The following is a 26,951-nucleotide window of genomic DNA, read 5'->3' as shown; positions in this document are numbered from 1 at the left end:
TTTAGTATACCAATTCATTTTGTATTCATTTTTTAAAGTGTTTGGAGAAAACAATTTGAGATGTTTGTATTGAATTCTATTTAAATTTTCAAATTATTTAATGCAATTGTCATTTATTCTATGAATTAGTAACAATGTAAATCAAAATGGTGAATTGTTGTAATATAATACAGAAACGAATAGGCAATGTAATAGCATTGTTTGCTGGCTTATTTACTTGTCTTACATTTGTGAGCTTACCAGGCAATTTGCGGGCTTAATCATGAAGAACTCACAAATTATGTTCCGTTTGCGGGCTTAATTGCAGATATTGTGTTCTGATTGTGGGCTTAATAGTCAAGCATTGTGTTCTATTTGCGGAGTTAATTGCAAGAACTGTGTTATGTTTGCGGGCTTAATCGTAAGACCGTTTAAGGGCTTAATAGTAAAGCATTGTGTTCCGTTTGCGGGCTTAATCGCAAGCATTGTGATCCGTTTGTGGATGTAATAATCAAGCATTGTGTTTCGTTTATGAGCTTGATTACAAGAACTGTGTTCCATTTGCAAGCTTAATCGCAAGAACGGTGTTCCATTTGCGGGCTTAATCGTAAGCATTGTGATCCGTTTATGAGCTTAATAGTCAAGTATTGTGTTTCATTTGCGAGCTTAATCGCAAAAACTATTTTATATTTGCAAGCTTAATCACAAGAACTGTGTTCTATTTGCGGGCTTAATCGTAAGAAGTGTTTTCAATTTGTGGGATTAATCACAAGCATTGTATTTCGTTTGCGGACTTAATAGTCAAGCAATTGTGTTTTGTTTACAGGTTTAATCACAAGAATTATATTCAGTTTGCGAGCTTAATCGTAAACATTGTAATCCATTTGCAGGTTTAATAGTCAAGCATTGTGTTCTATTTGTGGGCTTAATCGCAAGACGCGTTCAATTTGCGAACTTGATTTGCGGGTATAATAGTCGAGCATCAATCCATTTGCGGACTTGATTTGTGGGCTTAATAGTGGAGCATTGATCCATTTGCAAGCTTAATCCCTCCTAGTGTTCAGTTTGCGGACTTGATTTTCGAGCTTAATAGTCAAGCATTGATCCGTTTGCAGGCTTAATCTCTCCTAGTGTATTCAGTTTGAGGACTTGATTTGCGAGCTTAATAGCCAAGCATTGTTCCATTTGCAGGCTTAATCGCAAGATTTGTGTTTAGTTTGCGGGCTTAATAGTCAAGAGCTGTGTTCCATATGCGAACTTACAACAAGGTCATTGCGGGGTTAAAGCTGCTTGCACGCACTCTTTATTACATAATGCAGAGATAGGGCTGGTCAGCGCTTAAATAAGACGCAAGGCAGCAAATCTATTGAAATATTCACTTAAGTCAGCAAATTGCTATTATAGACACCATATAAGCATGCAAATAATTTAAAAATTACATTTAAGCCCACAAATGGCTATTATAAATACCACACAATATTCATAAATTATAATAATGTCTACCATCATTACATGAAAAGTATAATTTTGTTCATTAAATTTACATCTTATCCATTTCCCTCCAAAACCAACATTCTTTTTACTTTTTCACATCACATCATAAATAATAAATATACTCCCAACCTAGTTCAAAACCAAACACCAAATTACCATAAACTAGTTTAAGGTACCCAAATCAAAACTAAGAAATGAGACTATCCGGATTTGGGGCTTATCTCAAACCAAACAGGGCCTTACTGCCTTACTTTAAAAGCGACTAAATTCACACTCAATCATAAACTACTAGGTTTTGTGGAAAGATCTGAAAACTTTCTCAAAAAATTTCTGGCATAACAATGTCCTGTCTCCAAACTAATTGTGGTCAAATGTAGTAATCCTTTTACTCCATTCATTTATATTTCATGGCATCATATAAAATTATAAATCCTCCATGAACAAAAGCATTAATAAAAATAAATTGAATAAGTAGTGAAAGGTAATCAAACCTATCTAGCTATTCAAAAGTTCAAACTACGCCTAAACATGAACTTTTTCTTTGGAAGCAAGTATGAACATTAATTTGCAACCTTGGAACACAAGAGTGCATGCGTTTTCCTGTTACATTAAGATAAAACAAGCTATCTCATTGTGAGGAATTAGTCACACAAACAAATTTGCAATATAGATCATTGTATGCTGAGGTATTCCTTAAGCAATCTGGAGTTCTTCAACTACAGCATGGTGTGCATATATACAAACAGCTACAGACCAACCCTCAACAAAAGAGTACCTAATTCTATTGCAAATTGGCCTCCAACTCATCACTACTGATTTTGATGCAAAGTCTGTCAAATTTGATGCATAAAAGTTATGACCATCTAAAGGAAGAAGATGCTGAAAGCTGTGGATTGCTTTAGTAATGTTTGCAATAGCCAAAATATGTGAATAACAAACATCAAGCTACATGATGCATGAACATGACATCTACATTAGGCAACCCAGCAGAATAACATTAACTTTCTGAAGGAATATCACATTGAAGTGTCAAAAGAGATTTCTTCCAACTGACCTGATTAAGCCATTCACCAATATTCTTTAAAGGCTTAGAAAGACTAAAGAAGATACTCTGCAAGAGCTTTGACTGTAGATAATCAAGTTTTTCAACTATAAGCAAGCCCTTCTGTCTCTCAGTTGCATATCCACGCCTGTATTCATTGAAATAATCAGATTCACCCAAAGATGATGAAATCATAATTGTTGGAAAGTGGAATTATTAAATTTTTCCCATCTAACTGAAATAGCCATTGAGATAAAGCTCAGATGCATCACCTAAAAATTATTGCTTTGGACTCAGATGCCTTTTTCCAGTCAACATAAATTGGCAGTGTCAATAGATAGTCACTATTTAAAGCATAAGTCAACAGTAAATCCCGTTCTGATAGTTCTTCAAATTGAGCATCATGAAGAAGTTTCATGAAAGAACGCTGAAAACTAGTTGCAAAAGCAACTCTGCATAGTATCACAAATCATGAGCTAGTTATGAATAATTAGTCAACATCAATAAAGAATGCAAAAGCAATAGCCAATTTATTTTGCATAAGAATGAGATAGCATGAAAGGTTAGAAAAGGGTCACTAGCAGTTTAATAGCAACACATCTCAGAAGGGAAAAAACACCATCTCAAGAAAACAAACACATTTGACATCCTCGTTTATTAAAACCTTTGTGAAGATATAAGAAATTCAAAAAAAATTACAAAAACATATGGGGAATACAAGAAAAACAGGAAAAGAAGGAAAACTTCACATAGATTGATGAAAATATAGTATTAATAGTTGTTGTCATGTTGTAACATTTGGGAAATAGATATGTGTAGCATCTCTCAGAAATTTGTGATGGAGACAAGATAGTGGATCATATTTTAAGCTTCTCAGGTCAAGAGGCAAGAGAGACTGAGCAAAACAAAGTGAAACCCTGGATGGCACCTTTCCTTTATACAAAATCCTCTATAGGTCCGGTGTAGCATGTTTCTTCTTATTATCAAGGTTTACTTACTACATTGCACTGATCTAAAAGCCTCGGCATAATAAGTGATGTGGCCTAGGGACGAGGAAATATGCCGATACAGAAAAAGATAATGATCTACCTAGATCCACCGCCAAGGAGAAAAGATTGGCCTCTATGGATCTCTTCATCTACCTCCAAGTACCATTTTCATACTTGCATAGCTGAATAGATAAAGATATAAAATAACCCACCAAGGCGTAAGAGAAAGAAATTCAAATCCACATAAATTGTGGGGAACAAATGAAGCATAGAATCCACCACAAAATAGAGACGGAAATATAATTTCTCAAATTTCTATCCTTTTCTTCAGAGATAAATGTGGAACCCTCCACAAATATATTATTTCTTAAATTTTCATCATTTCTCTTCCTTTCAGAATTCTCATCAGCTATGTATATACGGATGAGAAGATTACATCAAATCACAATTGATCTTATTCAGATTTTTTCTAATCTAAATATAACTAAATTATGACTCTTTTAACTTAAAAAGTAATTAGATCCTATCAAACTTACTTCAAAACAAACTAAAAATCAAATCTCCTAGATTTTAAGGAGTGTTAACTAAATTTGGCACTCTAAAATCAAATCTAATTTTTTAGATAAAAATACATTTAAAATAGAAAAAAATGAAAATCTAATTGCCATCATTGGGTCACCAATAGGCTGGGCATTCTTTATATTTGGAACAAATCCATCCAAAAACTAACACTGATTTCATAAATTATCATTAAGCCATTTCAATTGATCCTGCCTATTTTGGTATAAGCTAAAAATTGTTGCGTTGTAGGCGCAACTAAGTATGCTACTAGAAACATTGGCATGCCTATTAATATGTATTTCAACATAATTTAGGTTCGAAGAAAGCTATCCATGTCTGCATTAGGGCTTTTAACCCTAGATAATGTTGTAAGCAACGATAGTCATGCTAGTCGGCATGACGTGCCAACCAACACTATTGGTATGGCATGACACCTGGCACGGAGTGTGCCGACCGACACGAGCAGCACGATTGCGTACCGATCCGACAAGGGTGTATGCCGATCCGTGCCGATGTTGAGCCCATTTTTGTTTAACTTTTTTTTCCATCAATCATCATCAATTAACTTTAGTATTATTCGTGTGCTAGTAAATGAAGTCATTATCACCAATATGATTGAAAACTATCGATAGTATTTAATGCAATCAAGGTTTTTAGTTTCGGCCGATCTCGCCAGAAACAGGTGGGAATAGGTCGGATCCCACCACCACCTACCTCTCTCTCTCTCTCTCTCTTTTTCCCCTCTCTCTCTCACTCTCTCTCTCTCTTCCCTCTCTTTCTCTCTCTCTTTTTTACTTCTTTCTCACCTCTTCCACCAGCGATCGAGTAGATCTCTGGCGACCTCGACCTCCGGCAACGTCCTTTGACAAAGATTCAACAACCTCAACCTCCGGTGACCTTGAGTGAGTTTTATTTCAGTTTATAGTTCCTCTCATTTCCTCTCTCTTTCTCTTCATGCGGTGAAGCAGCAGCAGGTGCTGCAGTATTTATCAAGGTTTTAAATTTTGAATAAGTTCATACAATTTTTAAGTCTTTAGACTTCATATTTGAGTAATTTCTATTTTCTTATTTTCTTATCATTTTTTCTAAATTTTTAAAAACTTTCTACATTTTAAAATAATATTTAGAATTTTACATAATTAAAAAATATGTCCGATCCGATACGAGCAGAAGATACGGCCGATACATATCATTTGTCCGAACTACTTATATTGATCTCAAACCTGATACTGGGAATCTTGAATACAATATTCTTATATTATTCTTGTGCTGATAAATGAAGTCTTTGATCCTCCCCGTCATTCTAAGTTCAATTAGATATTAATTTTAATCAATATACGTATCATTGGTTGTAGGATATTTATTTTGTTAAAGATATAGCAATAGTCAAATGGAAATATGATTGAATACAAGCATTAATTGACATTCAATTTAGGCCCCAAAATTGTTTAAATTCCAGGTATAAGAATAGCTAGAGGATAGATCTACTAGGTTATACTTAAATGACCTACGACTTCTAAGTCTAGAAACTTACATAATTTGTGAAAAAAATTGTGGAAAACAATATCATCAAATAATCTCTAATTATACAGAAATTTTAACCCAAAATTGTAAAGTTCGAGTTCAAATTAACTCAAGTGGAATTACTCTAATATGTTTTTACACTAATTTTGACCCAATTTGAATAATTTTGACATATCAATCTCTAACTTTTTGAAATTTCCATAAATGTTGGTCAGCATGGGCCCGCTCAGATGTTTTTAGGTATTCGGTATGTTAATCTTTGGATTTTAGTTTAAATATATGTATTAAAACCAATATTATGATGCTTTATCTTTAGATTATTTTTGTATATGATATATTTTATTAAAGATAAAGAAAGTTAAATATAAATATTATCAACACATAATATAATTGAATACATTCATTAAAAGTAATATTACTGATTGAATACTCCATAATATAATTGAATAATTCATAATAAAATTAAACACATAATATTAATTGACAATAGTTCAATAATTAAAACTAATATCTAGTTGAACGTAGAATTACGAGGAGGATCAAAGACTTCATTTGCCGACACAAGAATAACACAAGAATGTTATATTAAATATTGTCGATATTCTTTAAAACTCATCCACTAAAAGCATTGCTCATTGTAACGTCTCACATAGTCTTCATACAAATAGTAATTTTATAATTCTTCTATGATATCATATAAATATTAAATATGTATAGGAATGACCGACACCGGCATAGACACAAGCACACCATAAGCATATATATATTGTACATATAAAATATGATAAAAGTGTTGTGGCTCTGGTGAGTGTGATTGATATAATAGAAATGATAATGAACTCATATCATCATATGGATGCACCTCTCCTGATATCCTACTAATCCTGTAAAAATAATGTCTTTCTAAGAAGGTTGTGTAATAAGAACGCGTGTCTCATCTCCATCATCACCACCACCAGACTGAGTCTCATCATTATCACCATCATAATTATTATTTCTAGTCTCGCCATCATCAATTGTATCTAAACCTTCTAAATAATCAATTGACTAGTTAATTTAATAATGATTGATGAAAATAGAAAAAATTTAAAAAAAGGGCTCCACGTGGCACAATGACCGGCACACAGTTGTGCTGGACTGGCACTGTTCAGCACAACACGAGGCGTGTCGACCAGCACGGCCATCTATGTTGGTCGGTACACCCATCCTTGGAAGAAAATAAATTTTAAAACCAAATCAACTTGCTGGTTTTGGGGGTGATTTTAGATCAGATGGGGCCAAAAGTGATTAAAGTCCGGAATTTAAACCATGACAATATCATGATTATCAAGAGTAAGTACTATCATACTAATTCAAGTACAGTTGGAATGTACAATATGATTATCTTTATCCTCTCTAATTCTAGTGATAGTACGAAAACAGAGGGATATTTGAGTTGAAAAGAAAAAGCAATTTCCAAATTTATCAAACATAGACATTATGAAGGAACCAAATTGTTGATCATACTGAATTTTATTATTCAACGGTTACATAAGAATAATCCAACCTGGGATTGACAAAATTTATTCTATTCTATACACAGTTTGTGATAAAGTTCAAGTATTGTAAGTTTGTAACCCTACTAAATATTATGCAGCAACCCTAACTTATAATTCAGTCTCATTCTTGTGGTTGTACTTCAAGTTTTCAGTTATTAACAAGTAGTATCCACTATTATTAACAACTTTACTAATTTTAAAATAAATTATTTACCTATTATCTATTGTTGAAAGACAGGTACATATGCTTGCACACAATCTTATTTATAGGCAATAACAGTCTCATAGAGAACCATCAACTCGTTACAAGAAAGAAACAGTTAATTTTAGAGTTAATTTGGGTGTTAGATTCCATATAGGACTTTTCTTTCCAACTCTAATGACATACGTTCTAAGCTGTCCATTCAAGTAAGGCAAGCAATAATCAGTAGAAAATGTCAATGTAATGGTATATGGAACAAAGATATACATATACATGCACCCAGCAAACCTATTAGGAAAATGCTACAGCTTCTGTGATAAGTATTATTTCTGATAAGTATGACTAGTCAAAATCCTGATTCAAGACTAATATTCACCACATCATCCTCCCAAACAATTAGCAGTTAATGCACACCAGTGATAATGGCTTTCTTATCTAATATGACAAATGGAGGACTCTAATGACAACATTCCCGACTAACCTCGACTCAGAAACAGGAACATTAGAATCTAACCAAGGAGATGATCCAAGCAGGCTTTTCAGATCCAAGCTATTCAGGAAGGCCATTGTCTTATCATCTTCAGCATTTTTGCAACTATCCGTTGTATCCTTCCCTGAGAAATTAAAATCATCTAACACCATATGATTACCAGTCGATCCAGCTTCCTCCATATCAAATGAAGAGCGTTCAATAGTTTCTTTGTCTTCTTCGTGATGTGTAAGCAAGTAAAACTCACGCATCTCTTCAAGCAATACTTTGTGTTCAGCATGGAGAATAGCATCTAAGCACCTATATATTGAACAGGGATGATTTAAGCAGCAATTTTCAAAATACAAAATCTACTATAGCCTGATGAGCAAATTGAAAGTAGCGAACTAGAAGTATTTAAGGCATTATAACACAAAGAGATGCCAAGAAAAACCTCCAAATCCACAAAATAGAAATAAGCATTTAGAAACCTACAAGCTTGATTGTTGGTTACTTCCTTTCCTCTCAGTGCTGGAGCAAGTTTGCTCCATGCTTCTTTTCCTTTCATGTTTCTGTCAGACTTCTCTTCGAAGGAAAAGAGAGTAGTGAAAAGTGGATCCATCACACAACAACAAGGTTGGCAATCTGATCCTTTTCTTCCAGCAATCTCTATCTAATTTAAGGTATTTGCTAGATTAGATTTTATCATGCCATCTCCTCTATCAACACACCTACCTCAATAAAGTGACTCCTCTATAGGTCACTTTTGAACATATGCCCAAACTACCTCAATTGATTTTCACACAAGCAAACATCTATATGAACTACCTTTTTATGTCGAATACACTAAACTCTTACTCTATCTGTTAAAATATAGAATATTAAAAATATAAAATCACTGTTCTCTACTAGCTTAAGTTTTTGAAATAGTTGGTGAATCAATATAGTATCGGATAAAAGGTTCTACATTTGAATTTATTAGACTTATCTGTCATTTAGAATATAAAATTTTCACCCATAAAATCATGTCCATGATTTAGGCCTATCAAAATGCCTCAGCTTAAGAGTGAGGTTGAGTGTTAGAATATAAAAAGACAAACTATCATTTTTTAATAGCTTAAGCTCTTAAAGTACTTGGTGAGTAAACATAGTATTAGAACATAGGCTCTAAATTCAAATCCCTCCAAGCCTATCCGTCATCTAATATATCAAATCTCCGTTGAGTTAAATCAAGTCCACTTCTTGGACAGATCAAAATATCTCAGGTCCAAGAGTGAGAGAAAAGTACGAGAATGTAAGATATAAAAAATATCATTTTCTAATAACTTAGATTTCTAAAGTAGTTGGTGAGTCAATATAATATTGGAGAAAAGACCCTAAATTCAAATCCCGTCAAGCTTTTTGTTGTTTAAAATAACCTCCACTAATTTAGGTCGAATTCATTTCTTGAGCCTGTCTCAAGCCCAAAACTGAGAGGCAGTTTTAAAATAGAAAAATAAAAAAACCACCATTTTCTAAATGCTTAAAGCTTTTAAGAGTAGTTGCTCAATTAATGCTATCTTTTCTTGTAATTCCAAACATGGTTACTCTTATAGCCATAGTAATAAAATTTCTCTCTAATTTGGGGTACATGAAAAAGTCACTAGAAGAACTTCTCTATTTACCTTTTGCGCCAAATTTATGTGAAATGTTCTCATCAGTTTCTGCTTTTTGTTGACGTATAGGTTCAATAAGACATACTTCTTCCTCAACAACAATTCTTTCATGCCCTATATATCTAGACTTAATAAAATTGAATTCCATATATCTAGAGATAGATCTATTTAATCAGTATTCCATAATCTTTAGACTCTTAAGAAGGTTCCAAACAACTTCCAATATCTTAGTCTTTTTGTGTTTAGACCCCTACATCATCACATTTTGTAATGACCCTGGTCTCATCTCCTTCTCAAAACCAAGGCGAGGAGGACGGGCGATGACCCCTCCACGGCGTGGGTTAAGCCCGCCGCCGTCGAGCCGAGCCGAGCCCTCCTCCTTTCCTTTCCTTCCCTTCCCTCCGACCAGCACTCCCCCCCCACCCCCCCGGCGAGGGTCGCGAGCTGCTGACTCGAGGGCGGGCTGCCGGCGGCGTGGGCCACCGACAGTGCCGGGCCCCCCCATTTCTCGTCCCCTCTGTCTCCCTCCCTCGAAGGAGATGGGGGGGATAAGTGTTGGTGGGCCGCAGGCTGCAACCCACCAACCCGAATTCGGGGTAGGCTGCAGGCCGCAGTGGGCTGCAAGCCGCAGCCCACCAACCCGACCCCTTAGTGGGCTGCGGTCAGACCGCAGCCCACTAACCCAAATGTTGGGTGGGCTACAGACTGCAGCCCACTAATCCAACCTTGGCGGGCTGTGGTTGGACCCCCCAGCCCACCTTAGCCCACCAAAGCTTCATTGCCTATTAGGTAGGCTTGGGCCTAGCTCATTTGGGGCCATTTGGACCCTGTAACCCCGTTTATCTATTTCTACCTGATTTATTAGCCTAACCACTCCCCTGAGGACAAATTATTATCACTTAATTAGTGTGAATTTTAGGATGACATAGAACTCACCCTAGGGGACCCTTGACTCATGTATACGCCTGAACATAAATTCTCTAATAAGATAATTAATTTTATTAGTTCGTTAATTTTACGTATGACTTTACTTGCATGAATCCACGTGAGGAGGATTTTGGGATTTCGGAGGAGCCGGCTAGCTGACGAGATTTAGTGTACTGTGAAGACCCCCCAAACGAGTAGAGTTTATACAAGTCTAGAATAATATAGTTATAGTTATTATACCTTTCATGACACTATAGGAAATGTCGGTATTAATACATACATCTAGTGTACCATGATATATCTTGACATGTGCAGTTATTGATAATTTACTCATCATGATATTATGAGAATGTTAGCATATGCATTAGTGTAACGATGCTTTACATGTATCCTGTATGATAGACTATTGCATAAATATCTGTTGTGAATATACTCTAGCGGTACCCGACGACACAGGGTTAAGGAGTCCGTTGATGAGCCGAGGGCTCCCGATTCTCCCGCTGAGGGCGGTGATGATTTAGAGAGAGTGAGATATGGGCTTATGACCGAGATCCTTAGTCTGATGGCCACAGACAATCGATCATATGTAGTATCGACATGCATGTGTAGGTGGCATTACCACTAGATGTGTATATATCCCCTCGATGTATGAGATGATGGATGGTTATGTGATGGATGATTTTCTTGAGATTATCTACCATGTGTGGTGAATGGCTCGGTGAGCTATGATAAAACATGATTAATGCCTTGATGAGCACGAGATGACTGAACTACTCTTTTATTACTATGCATAATATGTAAACACTATAATTGAGATTTGTATGAATAAAAAGTTGTATCAAGCATGATATTTGTGTAGACTTATCCTGATACGTTTATGAACTAGCATGTTCCAAGATAGTGATGTGTAGTCTTTATTGATTGCATTGATTTAGTAACTCATGGTAGGTCATTTAAATAAGCGTATGGTTATTGCTAGCAACTATAGGCATGCATTGGATATGCACATGTGATTTCATTGTTATAGATTATATGGATCCTACTCGCTGGTTATGTGCTCACCACCTCTTGGTGGCATTATTTCAGAGCTAGGGGATGCAGGTGCAGGTAGCGAGAAATAGCTGCCTTTTTATTTCAGTATGTCTATTAGTTGTATTGAGCCCTTGCGAGGGCGTTATGATTGACGTTGTATTTTGGACTTTAGAGTTGTATTTTGGATGTGTATCTTGAAGGCTTATTGTGGCTGTGAAACTTGAAATCCGGACTCTTATGGTTGAGTTTATTTATAGTACGAACTTGTGCTGCTATGTGCCTTGTGAAATCCTATTACTGACAGGTCATGTGATGCACCGCGTAGGGGGATTTACCCACGCGGTTTACACGTGTATTTGGAGATTTGGGTGTTTCAATAGTGCTATGTGGCAGGGCTCAAGTCAGGTTTTCATGTCATAATTCTGGTTTCTGTAGGAGCTGATTTCTAGACCATTATTGGGCTCAATTGAAGAGATAGGACATTCAATTAGAAAACTATAGAAGATCAATTAGGAAAATAACTAAAAATTCAATTGAATTACAACTCCTACCAACAAAAAGTTCTTTCCAGCAGTGAAGGGATGGTTACACTATTTCCTTGCCTATAGAATGCTACTAATCTAATGGCTAATCAAATAGCTGGAGTAAGTTGACTTCAAGTAGGAAAGCTGACTCTCATCGACAGAAGAGTTGCATTCTAGATAAACCTCAATTGCAAGATTGTTAGATCTCATTGGATAAAACAAGCATACTCAATGATAGCGATATTCCACCTTCTTCCCAACTTGTAATTATGATGCCAAGGTTACTTACAGAACACAATGCATTGTTCTACAAATCCTTAACCTTGTCTACCATGAATCAGACACCCATCTTAAGAGAGGATGCATATGATTGGAAGTCAAAAATAGTGATAGAAGATTACAAGTGTGAAGTAGAATGTAACACAAGAATGACAATCTCGACGTTCTGCAATTAGCTTCTACAAAAGATTTAGCAACTGGGAAGGATCATTTAAATCTTTATATTGCATATCTACTGATATCAGATATAGCTACAATGACATAAGAGTTATAAAATAAGCTTTTCTATATAATTGAATACACTGCCTCAAATTTGTGATCAAAAGTTCCATCCTTTTTCATTAAGGCTGGCACAGGAAATTCTGAAAAATGCGAGATCTCCTGTTTCAATGCAGTGCTAAAAAAACCAATTTCCCTAAAAACTTAGGTGGTGTTAGTTCATGCATAAGAACTATGCATGAACTACTCATTGATAAATAAACTCTCCCTTAAATATATTTTACAATACTCGTAGTATGTATATTTTAGTCAAATCTTTTATAAAATAAATGGCGTGATAAGTTATGCACAAAATTTTATTACAGGTGAAGAGGTATGATAAAGTTATAGACATTTCTAAGCAATATTTCTATTAGCAAAAATGACTAAAATATTCTCCTCTATCTATACCTAACCTCTTTCCACTTTCCTTTTCTTCCACCAATATGCAAAAACCTTATCTAACTTGCATTTCTACATTCAAGCGCTCTCATCTCCTCCGAAAGGGTCGATTTTGAGATTGCAGCACTAGTTTTAGTCTAAAATATTAGTGATCTATTAAAAATGACTAACAAAAATAATCCTCTTTGCATAACAAGTTGTAACTATTTATCTAACTTCTCCCATTCAATTTCACACCATTTTTATGAGGTAATTATAGTCATTTCATCTTAAAATGACCTTATTAACCATACTTATCACAATTTAATAATCAAACACAAATCCTTATATAAACTTATGAAAGGTAATTATTAAAATTTTATCTATATTTTGTAATCAAACAAAATGTGAGTAAAGTTATAATGATACCTAATTTGCATTTAAGAGTTCCAAGTAAAGTTATCGTTGGAAAACCTTGTACATTAACCAAACGAAGCCTTAAGCTTTTGCAATCATACTACTCTTTTCAACAGAACATACCTAGCAACACGGGCAAACTCCTCTGCAGCTTCCTTGGAGTCAAACAAGGCAAGAATGACATCAAGAAGCTCCCCCTTGGGCACAGATATATACTTCTCCCTCGGCACGTGTATCCCAGGTATCCTCCTCTCCTCCTTGGCCCGCGTCCCACCATTATGTCCAGCATCCTTCGTCTCCTTCTCTACCGCAACTACTCCTTCCTTCTCCGGAGAGGATTCCTTCTTGGCTTCGATCCTTAGAGGCTCAACAGACACTCTCTGTGATCCGAGGGAACAGCATACAGGAGGAGAAGAGCGGGAGCAAGTAGCAGTGGAGAGGGATGAGTTCTTGGTGGAGGAGTAGGAGTAGGATACTCCGAGAGCAGTGATAGATTTAACTGATATCATGGCTAGTTGAAGTGAGGGAATTTGAAGGAGATGGGTGAGACGGAGAGGGAAAGGGTCGAGGCTTCGAGCATACCAAAAGACGTTTTAGGGATTTGGAAAGGAGAAGTTATGCGCGCCACTGATGGTTGTCAGGTGTGAGGGCCTGAGGGGGAACCAAATGGATTTGGAAATAGCGAACCAACGGCTAGCAAGCGTTTCCAAAGGTGAGCGGATCCTGTGGTTCCACGTCCTCCTTCTCCCTTCATCATGATTCGTGCTGCTAGATTGCTTCATCTGATTGATAACCTGAAAGCTTTCAGAGATAAAAGTAAAAAAAGAAAATGTTTTCTGCGTGTGTGTACAGAGCATTGTCCGACACGTTTGATATAATAGTTTCTCTCACCTAATTTTACTATTTTCTGACTAATTTGCTATTGCCTTACTTTTTGAAAAAGAAATAGAAAGCTCTAATTTTAATTTAATGTAGTATAGATAATTAATAAGTGAACGTTACAGCTCATTGGATGTTAGATCATAAATTATTTTGGAGAAAAAACTCTTATTAATAGAGGAAAGAATTGTGATAATTGTTTAGCCTCTTTGTTCTCACTATTACTATTTAATTTCTGAAACACCCAAACCTCCAAATACACGTGTAAACTGCGTGGGTAAATTCCCCCACGCGGTATATCATGTCAGTACAAGAATTTCACAAGGCACACAACAGCACAATTTCACCATAAATAAACTCAATTATAAGAGTCCGGATACAAGTTCCACAGGCCACAACAAGCCTTCCTAATATACATCCAAAATACTATGCTAAAGTCCAAAATACAACATCATCATCACACCCTCGCAGGGGCTTAATACAACTAATATACGTACAGAAAAGGAAAAGCAGCTACTCCTCGCCACCCGCACCTGCGTCCCTTAGCTCTGAAATAATACCGCCACGAGGGGTGAGCTTACAGCCCAGCGAGTAGGATCCATACAATCTAAAATAATGGCATCACATGTGTATATCCAATGTATGCCTATACTTGCTAACGATAACGATATGCTTATTGAAGTGACTTACCACAATTTACTAAGTCAATGCAATGGATAAGGATTACCAATCACTATCCTGGAACATGCTAGTTCTTAAACGTATCATGATAAGTTCACACAAATATAAAGCTTGATACAATCTCTTATTCGTACACATCTCAATCATAGGTTTTACATGTTATGCATAGCAATAAAATAGCAGTTTAGTCATCTCATGCCTACCAAATCATTAATCATACTTATCATCGCTCACCGAGCTAATTCACCACACAGGGTAAATACTCTCATGAAATAATCATCCATCACATAATCATCCATCATCTCATACATCGAGGGGGGATATATACACATCTAGCGGTAACGTCACCTACACGCGTATGGCGACACTACATGTGACCGGTTGTCTATGGCCATCAGACTAAGGACCCTAGTCGTAAGCCCGAATCTCACTCTCTCTAAATCATCACCACTCTCAGCGGGAGAATCAGGAGCCCTTGGTTCATCCACAAACGCCCTAACTTTGCGTCGTCGGGTACCGCTAGAGTTATATCCCCGCCTCACAATCATATTCTTCTATTATCATAATCTAGTCCTAACTATGCAGTATAACTACCTGAATGCCACATAGGCTTCCCGACCTCAGGTGTAGGCCGCTAATAGTATAGTTATATAAGATACACTCTACCCTTAACCCTGGGTTGAGTGAGTAAGGGTACTGCATAGTCAGAATTCGACTGCTAATAATAGGTGGAAGTGGTGCAGTGTCTATGAGTGTATAAAACATGTTATAGTCATCATGATCATTACATTCTATATTCACAGTAATCATACATCTATGCAATGGTATACCATACAGGACACATGTAAAGCATTATCACACTAATGTTTATGCTACATTCAACCTTCTCATAATATAATGAGGAGCAGGTTATCAATAACTACATATGCAAAAGATATAACATGGTGTACTAACTGCATGCATTAATACTGACATTTCCTACAGTATCATGACAGATATAATGACTATAATTATGTTATTCTAGATTTGTATAACTCTACTCGCCTGGGGGGTCTCCACAGTATGGTAAAACTCGTCAGTTAGCCGGCTCCTCCGGAAGCCTAAAGTCTTCCTCACGCGGTGTCAATCCTATTAGCTAACTCCTCCGGAAGCCCAAAATTCTCCTCACGCGGTGTCAATCCTATTAATTCACACAAGTAAGCCATACGTAAGATTAGTGAACTAATAGAATTAATTATCTTATTAGCGCATTTATGGTTGGCAATTACATGAGTCAAGGGCCTCCTAGGGCGAGTCTTATGTTATCCTAAAATTCACATGATACTAAATTATCATTACGAGGGATCAGGCTAATTAAATCAGGTGCCAAAGATAAACGGGGTTATAGAGTCCAAATGGTTCCAAAAGGGCTAGGCTAGAGGTATTGGGTTAGGCTCAAACCTAACCCAATAGGCAAGGGCCAAGGTGGGCTGCAATTGGATTGCAGCCCACAAGTTTGACCGAAGTGGGCTGGGGTCCAACCACAGCCCACCAAAGGCTTGGTTGGTGGGCTGCGGTCTGCAGCCCACCCAACCCAAGCCTAGTGGGCTGCGGTCTGGACCGCAGCCCACCAAGGGGCTCAGTGGGCGCAGCCCACTAGGGGGGGTGTATGGGGGGTTAAACAACCCCCACCCTTCCCTCGATATTCCTCATCCAAGGGGGGAGACGAAGGGAGGGCGGAAAGCCCGAGGGGCTGCGACGCTGGCGGCGCGGCACGAGGTCGACGGTGCCGGTGGCAGCACAGGGACGGCGGCGACACAGCACGGGGCCGGCACAGCACGAGGCTGAGGAGGGAAGTAATAGGGAAAAGAAAAAGGGAAAGGGGAGGAGGGCTTACTGAAAAGGGGGCTGGTCGGCAAGCTCGGCGGCTCCAGCGTCGGCAACCCTCGAGAAGAGATGGAGAGAGGTAGAGGTGGAGAAATGGTGCGATCGAGGAGGGGAAGACAGGGTTTAATGGAGGTGGGAGCGGGGGTAGCGTGCACGGCAAGGGAAAGGGAAGGAGAAGGAGAAGAGAGGACGCGGCGGGGGGTGGGGGGTGGCAGGTGCCGTGACGCACGTGCTCGGTGCGTGCGTCTATTGTTGAAGCTGTTCATCCATTTTACTGCTATTTTAAAAACTTTATGCACTGTAATTATTAAGTTCTTCGTTCATCTCCCTATCTTCATTTAGAAATGTCATCCTCAAAGTCACCGGATAATGAGTTTAGACCCATATGAACGGTGAAATAGGTTTAGTGAAGCAATTGCTCGTCAAGTCCATGCCTAGAAGTTGATAGCATTTAACCTCCAAATATTTTTTTTTCACTCCTAAAATCTGAAAAATAAGTTTGATCTGAACAGTTATAGTGCCTGAAGGGAAGATAAATTTGCTAGAAAATCGGGTATTGTCCTATTTAACTTTTTGTAAGACAAATCCCTGAAACAAAATACCAACAATGTACAATTGTCCTAGAGGCTCTCCATCTCAAATTGTATAACTATTAGTTAGTAATGTACTGCATAAACGTGTTTCTGGGATAATGAAAAACACTACAAGATCTAAACAATTGATTCAAAAAAATTATAGATGATCATGAAAATAAAGAATAAAATGAAATGACAAGGCATATTTTTGCACATCGATGGATATCATGAGTAAATAATTACTATAACTCATCCATCAGAGATCTTAGCAGCCCCAAAAGAAAAATGTGTACCTCACAATTATTGGCTTCAATTAGACAAGATCATCACTTGCTTAATAATGATTTGCTAACAATTTCCAGAGGGAGTAGCTCAAAAAAAGCTCCAAAGGCAAGTTAAATAGAAGGTTGCATAGTTGATGGTTCTTTTTTAAAAATTATATAAATTTCATTGTGAAGCTTTGGGAAGATCTTACACGGCACAAGGTATGGTATCTAGATCTGATTACAAATCGTACACAACTAAAGTGTAAATCTCAAATATACTATGTCTGGATGTCAACTGAAGTGCGAGATCTCTAAAAGTATGTTCCAGCTAAATTTGGGTACTAGTAAACTGAATGTTTCAAGTACACAACCAATAAAAAAAAATGCTAAGAATAGCTAGCAAATCATTCAGATGCAAGGCTTGATCACAAATGCATCTATTTTACATGCTCAAATGCAATACGCCATCGAATAGTTGAGATTTCATTAACATGCTTTTGGTCATTCACCAGCATGTTTACACAGGAATTAGTATGTAGATCCGAAAAATGTTTGTTTTAACAACTTTTTGGAAAAGTGAAAGAAATTGGCAGATATCACTTTTTGGCAGAGAGCTAAAACTATTAAGAAAAGGTGGCCTGTGGCCATACATACAAAGTCTTGATTGCTTTCAGAATAGAAAATGAAATGGATAAGTGACCCGTCAATCCACTGGAGGAAAGATTTTTGCAACATTTGAATCCATTAATTATCTTATCCTAACTAATTTCTAACAGAAGCTATCCTTTTAAAAAGATTTATAGAAATATGATCCTTGAAGCATTCACACCATAAATACAAGTCATGCCATCCTAAGCATACTTTTTTGGAGCACAGGGATCACCCATCCAATTTCTCTTCATCTGGTATTGCACCTTGATTGTCGTAATGGCATCAATTGATACCACAAAAGCTTCATGCAAAAAACCTAGATTATTTTGATTTAAGTTTTTTTTTTACCTAATTTGTATCAGTATTCATATCTAATTTATATCAGTATTTGTATCCGTTTAAGTTTTGATTTACATTCATTTAAAATTCGACTTGTATTCTATCCTATTCGTCTAAGTTTCGATTCATATCTAAAATTATCCATACCTATTTAGTTAAAATATAGTTTCAAATTTTACTATTCATATCCGAATCTTTCAAGCAGCCGATCGTTTTCACCCAATAGAAAGGCTCTTTGGTGGGCCTGGCGGCCCGCATTAGGCGTCGGCCGGGCTATCTATCTTTCTATTGATCCATTTTTCTATTGATCTAATGAAATAACATACATATAGTTATCCATAGACAAGGAACAAAAAAAGAAAAAAGAAATTGTGTAGCAGTTCTGTACCGATCCAGGCTGCGTTGCTGTGCCAGAGGAAGGATAGTTATATTGATTCGGTATATCGGTTCAGGAAAATGTATTTGGTTAGTAAATAACCGATTAAAAAGAAAAACCCTCCCTCGAGACTTTAATCCCTATATCCTCTCCGCTCTGCCTTTCTGGATCTCTCTCCACTCTCCAACGGCGCACCGGCGGCGAGTGGCACACGGCGGCAGTGGGGAACAGCTGACGATATAGGTATGCTCACCGATTGTTTGCTCTCTCTCACTCTCTCGCCGCCCCCACCGGCGGCCGCCGCCTCCCACAACTCTCCCATCTCTCTTACTCCCATCTGAATTCTCTCTGACTCTCCTACTCCCACAAGTCGCTCCCCACCGGTGACCGCCCCGCCCGCAGCCACCGGGCCACCTTCCCACTCTCACTCTCACCTTCCTGCTGCCAAAGCTCCAAACAATTTCTTGATTGCTCCTTGACCTTCAATCTTTCTTAAAGTTGCTAGGCATTCTGTCCATGAACAGTCAACTGATTTATTATCTAAATTGAATCTCTGTTTTGCTTTTTTCTGTAACGATATTAACTGTTTATTACATTAAAATAGAGTAATGCGGTAGGAAGTTCCAAAAAATTGCAAGAAGCATAGTCAGAACTCAGAAATATCCTGAGATTTAACCAAGATTTCAGTAGATGTAGATTAGTATTACAGTATTACTATTTAGTGAATGTAGATTACTGCTAATTACTTAATTATTTATTTGATGTAGATTCCTTAAGAATAGTCTCTGTGTGCGTGTGCGCATGCCTGCGTGCTTGTGCTTGTGGAGATCTCGCTCTTACCTGCTTCACCGCTTCCCATGGCCTTCATCCCCTCCTCTACCACCTGGGTGCACAGTTGGTTCTTCACTTGAATACTGTTGAACTATGCTTTTTAATCGAACAGTAATCAACCAAGGATCTATACTATGCATGCATGATGAAAATTAGTTTTCGGTGATTGGTTATATGATTCATGCTTATACAATTATGACTAATGAATAAAAATGTTAAAAGCATGTCTTGCTGCTTCCATGGAAATTAATTCTGACTGATTGAGTGTAGATGGGAAGTTCCATGTTGATTTTTTTTTATTTTTCAAGTTATTCTTTAGAATTTTCTGACTAGGAGCTGTTATCTTTTCTCGACATAGATTTTGTTGCCACTTGCCTTAAAAAGTAATGGAAAGAAGGCAGGAAAAACTTGTGGATGAATGTGAATTTGAATTAATGTAGGACATCACCAGATTCGGAGGGCTTAAAGAGTACTATGAAGCTAAAGGTTGTCTGCAGGAAATTATATGATTACATTCGATATGATCTAAAGGAAATTGCTTTCCCTTCATCCCTGCCTGACCCTCCCCATCTCAAAAAACGAAGAGAACTGACCTGGAAAGAACGTTGGTATGTTTTGAAGGAAGCATCCAGGCTTTATGCCATTAGCTGGGTGCGAGATATTGGCCCTGACCTCAGACCAAATGACTATAAAAAGGATGTAGAAGAACCTCATGTAGAAAATGCTAGATCTCGCCAAAGTGAACCTTCAACATTGGAGGATCTTGCAGTGGCCGCAAGAGGTGGAATGGAGACCCTGAGACCTGCATTGCAACGCATCTATATGATGCGTGCTTCTGCTTATAGAGATGCACTTAAAAGCTTCATAGAAGGTTATCAAGAAGGGGTAGGGCATATCATGGAAGAAAAAGCAGATGCTGCGTCTCAGCATCAAAGTGATGAACCAAAAAATCTACTTGATCTCTGTCTATGAAAAATTTCTGTAAGTTATTTGTAATGTCGACACTATTAGCCATAATTTTCAGACATACAATAGAGATGATTCTAACTTTCTGATTGTTGTAAACAGAGGTATCTCTTTCACAATCTATGACTTCTTAATAATGGCATCCTCAGCAACCCCGCCCCCACCCCCCCCAGCCATAATTATCGCCTCCTATTCCTTGCAGTGCGTTGGTTGTGCTATTCTTCTGTTCTTAATGTAGATAGGTACATGTTGTCGATCAGTCATTTGTTTCATAGAATTTAAAGGCACAAGTGTTGAATGGACAACAAGCGATGCTTTCGTCAACTTCGATATATATATTGAGATGATTTAATGAGCTCAGAATGTTTTCAGATTATCATGCAAAACTTCTGTATATGGATGTGCAAGTTTACAGATGCATGCTTTGTAATATGATTTATATTGATAGTACAATAGTACACTTAAAAGGAAGATGATCTTCTCAGTCGCAGTTTGATCATTGTTGGAAACAAAATATAAACTTTATTCACACATAAATTCTAGACTCTACTCATAATAGAGTTGATATAAGCAGGGATATTAGCACTTAATCGAATATTAAACTGCTGCAATATATCCCCAACATCCTGAAAAAAATAAAAAGAAAAGAAAAGAAAAGAAAGAAAGAAAGAACGAAAGAAAGAAAGAAAGAAGCGAAAAAGACAAAAGGGGAAGACTAGGTGGGGCCAAATAAATCTTTGCACAATCTTGGGTTGGGATTCACTTGTGCAGGTCAGTCCAGGCTCGCGAACACATTAGTCGCGCTTATTCGATGGCTCTAATCAATTTTGCTCACATACTGACCTTGGATATTTCCTTTTGGGCACAATTGGAACCATCGGATGCATGCAACCATATCTTGGCACACATCCGACGGGCACCTGGACTGAAATTTAGCTCTTTAATCTTGACTTATGCCTACATATTCCCAATAAAGCTCATAAGACTCATAATTTCTTCCATGTAGTCGGAGTGAGCACCCACCCACTATTCGTGCGTGCTCTCTTAAAAGTTTGCAGACTGGTGTGGGCATTTTGTCGAACGTTTGGCGTGCACTAAAAGAGCAGGCGATGAAGACGAAGGCCGTGGCCCTCTCTGTCACTGAGAGATGTAGAGTAAGACTTTCATATTCCTCTCCTTAAAACTCCATTCTTACGTAAATACTCTAGATCTTTTAAATGGGTCTATTTGGGAGCCGACGCAGAAGAAATAGTCGATCTAGTAATGCTTTCATGGCTTCTTTTTTGCAGAATATTTTGGCTTCGAATTGGCAAGCTCATCTCAATACCATCAAGGCAGATGTGAAGGGGAGGTGAATGTCACATAAATCGATTTCTTTGATCATATGGATTCATTCTGTTTCTCTTAGTATTTTGAACAAATTGATCAATTTCCCATTATGATGGTACTTTCTATTTGTACATTACCTGCAATTGTTCAAGACACTGATGTTTTGCTGTTAAACTAAAAAAAGCAAGAATGACATCTACACATCGAAGGTTTACTACATGATTCAGAAGGGCAGGCCATACTTGTGGATACGAGATGGGGACTTCCACAACACGGTATTGTGTTATGTATCTAGCATTTTGATGTTCCCTTGCTATGTAACTATGCTATTTTAGATGAGCTGAGACTAATTAGAGTCCAGTCAAAATGTATGATTTATGTCTGAATTTGATGCTTTACAGATGAGATTCTGTGTTGCAGTTTAGTTAGTCTTTGTTATGATTTTGCTTAGTTTTGGATATGCAATTTTGACTTTCACCCTGCCTGATAGATTAATTTTGCAGAACACACTTATCGATGAACGTGGTTCTCTTTCCATTTCTACCCTGATCCCTGGTCCTCTTATGGGCTTGCTTAGATCCATAAAAAAGGTTGGTGCTTCACAGATCTCCAATTATTCCTTGTGACTGTTTATGCATCTGAAGTTCCTTGCAAGACTTAGTAGATGAATCGCTACAGAAATTTATCTTCCCATTTTCTTAACCTATCTCCTCGATTGTGTAAATCTCATAGAGCAATTTATAGAATTGTCTAAGGAATTTGCAATTACTGATTATATTGTTAATGAAATGGTAATAGCATAGGGATAGTGAGCTTATATTCTCATGGTTGAAGTCTATTGCAGTTAAAATATCTTAATGAAATATCCTCCCATGTCCATGTTTGTGTTACACTACAACTATGTAAAGCTACCTGCTCATTGCTGGGAAAGGTAAATAAATTTGAATTATGATCTCTTGAGATTTGGATATGGAGATGAAAATGATAAAACACACGTGCACACAAACAATAGAGATAGGCAAAAAGAGAGTATCATGCTAAACTTCTATATGAGGCTTTCTTGCCTGTCCGAAGCTTTTTGTGAGGTTCACATTGGGTGAAAATTTGCTGATATTAATTTCAATTTCAGTATCTGTACAACAGTTTTCTATTGCTTGATTTGTTTCCTAAATACCTATGTTGAATTCACATATTTCTGCTCTAAATCCTCAGTAATTTAGTAGCTTGTCTGTAATATTTCATTGCTAAAAGAAATTGAACAGCATATATAATTTTGATAAACTCTTTCTATGGGCACAATTTCCTTATTTGTATTGTTTCTTATCTTGTGTAGTTGCCAGCTCGGGTTGCTTTGTCAGGTGATGTCATACGTATGAAAGATAAAAAGGTAGCTCTTTACACAATCTTAAGAGAATGCTCCACTTTCATCAACATTCTTAATTGGGCATCATGTTGGGTTTCAAATGCAATCTCAGTATTACTTCTCTTGATAGTAGATTATTGGGATTCATCCTAAAGGATTATATTGTTTGTCATGATTTTAAGTGTTCACTTATAAGGTGATTTAACAATTGGGTGTTTCTTCTGCTTCTGAATTTTGATACTTGATACAGGTCCAGGTTGTTAAAGATAGCATAAAGGAATCCATATTATCAGAATATAACACAGCTAGCCAAGCCAGTTATACAGTCTCTGCTATACTAAGTTCTGCCAGTATCAGTTGCAGATCAAGGAGCGAAGGCTTCGTGGACATACTAAACGCAAATGATTGTTACAATGTTTATAAGTTTGATATTAGGTATGACAGGCTCATTTATTTTAATTTTTGTAGTAGGTAATTTTAGTACATTTAGCAATTAGCATGCATAAGTGTTTCTCTTGATTTTTTCCCTTTGTTGGCTGAACACTTGAACAATTATTTGGAGTTTGTGTGACTGAAAACTGTTATGATTGAAAACTGTTATCTCTCTAAGCCCTTCCTTTGTTCCTTTGTTTCTTCATCTACTAGTGACACAAGGAGATCCTACCAATTTGGTTGTTATGATTGAAAACCATTATAACATGGGAAATTAACCATCTAATGTGCTTCTTAATCTTATTTTCAGTTCGTGCACTTATATTGATGGCAGTGGGGACATACATGATGTGGAGCTGGATGATATTGAAGCTCCTAAAGCTGACTTGCTATGTATGACTTGCTATTTGTAGATTTTATCTGTGCATTTTCTTGACACATTTTCTAGTATTCTTGAATTCTTTGTATAAAATATGTCAGCTAGTTTATTGATGCCAGAATATAATGTGCAATCATTCACTACAGAAAGTATCAATTCTTTAACTAAGACTAATCCTTTTGTTTTCTAAGCCTGTAGTCACTTTTGGGATCTAAATGTTTCTGTCTCTGCCTAGTGCCCTTTTCTGGGAAGCTCATCGATGGTATCAATCAAAGTCAGACAAGACGGAGAGCATTGATTCTTTTCTGTTTTGAATATTACAATATGACTGCACGAGTAAGTGAAAGAACTTTGTCATATCTTCAGACAGAAATTCTCTGCTCATTTCTTATTAAAGCTGATTTAAAAGTAGAGACCAGTCAGTTAAAAGTCATTTAATCATGCTTTTGCTTCGACTATGGTAGGTCACTGTGGCCATTACTATTGATATTTTATTTAAAATGTTAGTGCAACTTAGTGATATTGCAGACAAGAAACTAAAAGACGTCCATGTTCTCTTTTCATCATTATATATGTCATGCAAGTTAGAGATGCTTCCTTCCTTCTTATTCACTTGTCATTTGTTAGGTCATGGATTTTGAGTCTTCACTTGCTTATCAATACTATGCATGAATACGATTTGGCTGTGATATCGAATGAGATCTAAGTGGTTCTACTTTGTTTTTCTGGCGGAAAAAATTATAGTGATTTGGAGGACTTGTATGGTCCATTAATATATCCATGTAAATAAAATCGTGGAAAATCAATTTTATGTGGTATATCTGATGAAAATCGGACAAAAGCCATGACAGATTCTAGGCCACTAGATAATAATCAATTTTTGTGCATGAATGATGCATTGGTATCCTGGTTGACTAAAATTAGGCTCCGAGTACCACTTTATAATCATGTCAGGTATGTGACCTCTTTCTATGTGAAAGGACTTTGACTTGCTTTTTTATACAGGATCGTTTGATTTTAGAAGGTTGTGGCAGGAAATTCATTAGTTTGTTAATGGCGGAATCCTGAAAATGTTGACTTGATATTATACTTTCTGTTTAAAGGACGCATTGATGCTTTCCATTGACCAAAAGGGATTTGACGTCCTCGCGAAGGTTCCGGAGACTGTGGCGAGCAGTAGTCTTCCTCAACACTACCAATGGAAAGAGTTCAGGTTCTCATTCAAGGAAGAAGCAAAAGATATTGAAGCTTTTTGTAGCATGCTGGTTGACCTGGAAGAAGAAGCTCTTCAAAATGTCAAGAGTTACAGCGGACTAGGCTGAATCAAAGATATAGAGCAGAAAGAGATGCAACCAGCCTCACCATCTTTACTTTTGACTTTACCTGAATCCGATCTAAATAGCAGCATGATCGAAGGAACTGTATTAACATATTCGATTAAGTGGTTAAGCGCTTGCACTTTTGGGTCGATCAACTGAAATTAACAACGCGAATGATTATTCTAATTAATAGGAATGCCTTTCTGCAGTATTCGATGTAATCTGTGTTTTTTAAATCTCCTATTTGTCTAGGCAGCTAGTAATGGCATGTACATAAAAAACAATAACGTCAAAATGACATCACGAATGATTTTGATAGATTACGGAATAATTCTTTTAAGATTTGAATTTATTGTAGGAAGTAGTCCGCGCAATCGAGATAAAATATTTACCAAATATTCTCTCATAGTTTAAAAATTACGAAATCAAGTGGAATCGATCCGTAACTCCCTAATCTACGTTTTTCGTATTTACGTCTTTCGCAGATTCGAACTGCGAGTGAAAGTTAGGGTTTTTTTCGTATTTACGTTTTTCGCAGATTCGAACTGCGAGTGAAAGTTAGGGTTATGGATGATAATAGATATCAGGGTGGATGGATGATGTTTAAGGGATAAAGACGAAGGGGAAGAATGGTGGATGAGTGATGTTTAAGGGATAAAAGACGAAGGGGGAAGAAGTGGTTGAGATCCCAAGAAAGAGGGATAACTCGACAGACGAGGGAGATTAGAAATTAGAAGAGAACTTGCCAACAGTAGAGATGATAAGTTGGTGAAGAGGGATAAGGGAGATTAGGATAAAAGGAAGATAAAGAGACAAGAAACTAATATTCCAATAACATAATGATTTTTATTGCTATCTACATCTTTATAGAGGCTAGCCAACAAGCCCTAATAATTATAATTAATCTTAATCTTAGTGGAATCCCACCAATCACATTCGAACGCACAAAAACGTTCTCCTGTCGATGCGAATGTGATGCAGGCGTTCGAATGTACCCGACCGCATTCGAATGCGCATTTCACGTTTTCTGTTTTTGCGAACCTCATATAGGCATTCGCAAGAACGTTCGAACGCGACCCCTTTCTCGTTCGAACGCGACTGATAGAAATTTTATTTTAATAAAAATAAATAACTAATACAATAAGAAAATACTATAACAAAATATATCATATTTATCCCAAACAAATAAATTTCTATGATTATAATTTTAAAACCATCGCATAACAATGATGGATGTACAAGAATCTCTGTTCTCCCGGTATACCTTTAATTTCTTCCAAATAAAAGAAAAAAAAAATCAAGAAATGAGTTCCCAAGCACCTTATTAACTAATAGGATTCATTCCCATTGCCGACAAGCCGGCGGATCCGAGGATTCTCCGGGCAAGGGCGAGCTCGTCGGAGAGGGCCTTGACGTGGACCCGATAGG

At 37.1% G+C, this 26,951-nt stretch overlaps 3 protein-coding genes across 9 annotated transcripts in view; 2 read left to right on the top strand and 1 right to left on the bottom strand.

The window, feature by feature from the left end:
* The window catches only part of LOC140789331 (uncharacterized), a 59,549-nt gene extending 45,645 nt beyond the window's left edge, over positions 1 to 13,904 (bottom strand). For all 4 annotated transcript variants that reach the window (XR_012109152.1, XM_073138995.1, XM_073138997.1 and 1 more), the window contains exons 1-4: positions 13,395 to 13,904; positions 7,811 to 8,119; positions 2,788 to 2,967; positions 2,528 to 2,663 (exon numbers count right to left, since the gene is read on the bottom strand). Coding sequence is in view for 3 of the 4 variants with exons in the window: in XM_073138995.1 (XP_072995096.1) it covers positions 2,528 to 2,663; positions 2,788 to 2,967; positions 7,811 to 8,119; positions 13,395 to 13,780 (1,011 nt within the window). In the remaining variant the exon portion in view is untranslated. The remainder of the gene's footprint in view (positions 1 to 2,527; positions 2,664 to 2,787; positions 2,968 to 7,810; positions 8,120 to 13,394) is intronic.
* Positions 13,905 to 18,999: 5,095 nt separating this feature from the next.
* On the top strand, positions 19,000 to 20,800 carry LOC140789437 (uncharacterized). 3 transcript variants are annotated; one of them, XM_073139141.1, is made up of 3 exons: positions 19,000 to 19,147; positions 19,672 to 19,791; positions 20,176 to 20,800. In XM_073139141.1, the coding sequence occupies exons 2-3, from the start codon at positions 19,706 to 19,708 to the stop codon at positions 20,705 to 20,707; spliced, it is 618 nt and encodes a 205-aa protein (XP_072995242.1). In that variant the 5' UTR covers positions 19,000 to 19,147; positions 19,672 to 19,705; the 3' UTR covers positions 20,708 to 20,800. The 3 variants fall into 3 exon arrangements, with proteins under 3 accessions (XP_072995242.1, XP_072995243.1, XP_072995244.1); XM_073139143.1 differs by having other exon boundaries at positions 19,074 to 19,147; positions 19,672 to 19,798; XM_073139142.1 differs by lacking the exon at positions 19,672 to 19,791 and having other exon boundaries at positions 19,010 to 19,147.
* A 734-nt stretch (positions 20,801 to 21,534) lies between these two features.
* Positions 21,535 to 25,744, top strand: LOC140789436 (uncharacterized). Of its 2 annotated transcripts, XM_073139138.1 has the most exons (9): positions 21,535 to 21,855; positions 21,991 to 22,052; positions 22,215 to 22,305; positions 22,534 to 22,620; positions 23,364 to 23,417; positions 23,644 to 23,828; positions 24,136 to 24,218; positions 24,440 to 24,540; positions 25,308 to 25,744. In XM_073139138.1, exons 1-9 carry the CDS (start codon positions 21,811 to 21,813, stop codon positions 25,524 to 25,526), a joined length of 927 nt encoding a protein of 308 aa, XP_072995239.1. In that variant the 5' UTR covers positions 21,535 to 21,810; the 3' UTR covers positions 25,527 to 25,744. The 2 variants fall into 2 exon arrangements, with proteins under 2 accessions (XP_072995239.1, XP_072995240.1); XM_073139139.1 differs by lacking the exon at positions 21,535 to 21,855 and having other exon boundaries at positions 22,006 to 22,052; positions 22,183 to 22,305.
* The last annotated feature ends 1,207 nt before the right edge of the window (positions 25,745 to 26,951 follow it).

The sequence above is a fragment of the Typha latifolia genome, chromosome 5, assembly GCF_019914945.1.
Source record: "Typha latifolia isolate L0001 chromosome 5, TyphaL0001v2, whole genome shotgun sequence".
In the NCBI taxonomy this organism is placed as follows: Eukaryota; Viridiplantae; Streptophyta; class Magnoliopsida; order Poales; family Typhaceae; genus Typha; species Typha latifolia.
The sequence above is the reverse complement of the archived record's forward strand: the minus strand, read 5'-3'. Positions and strand labels throughout refer to the sequence as shown.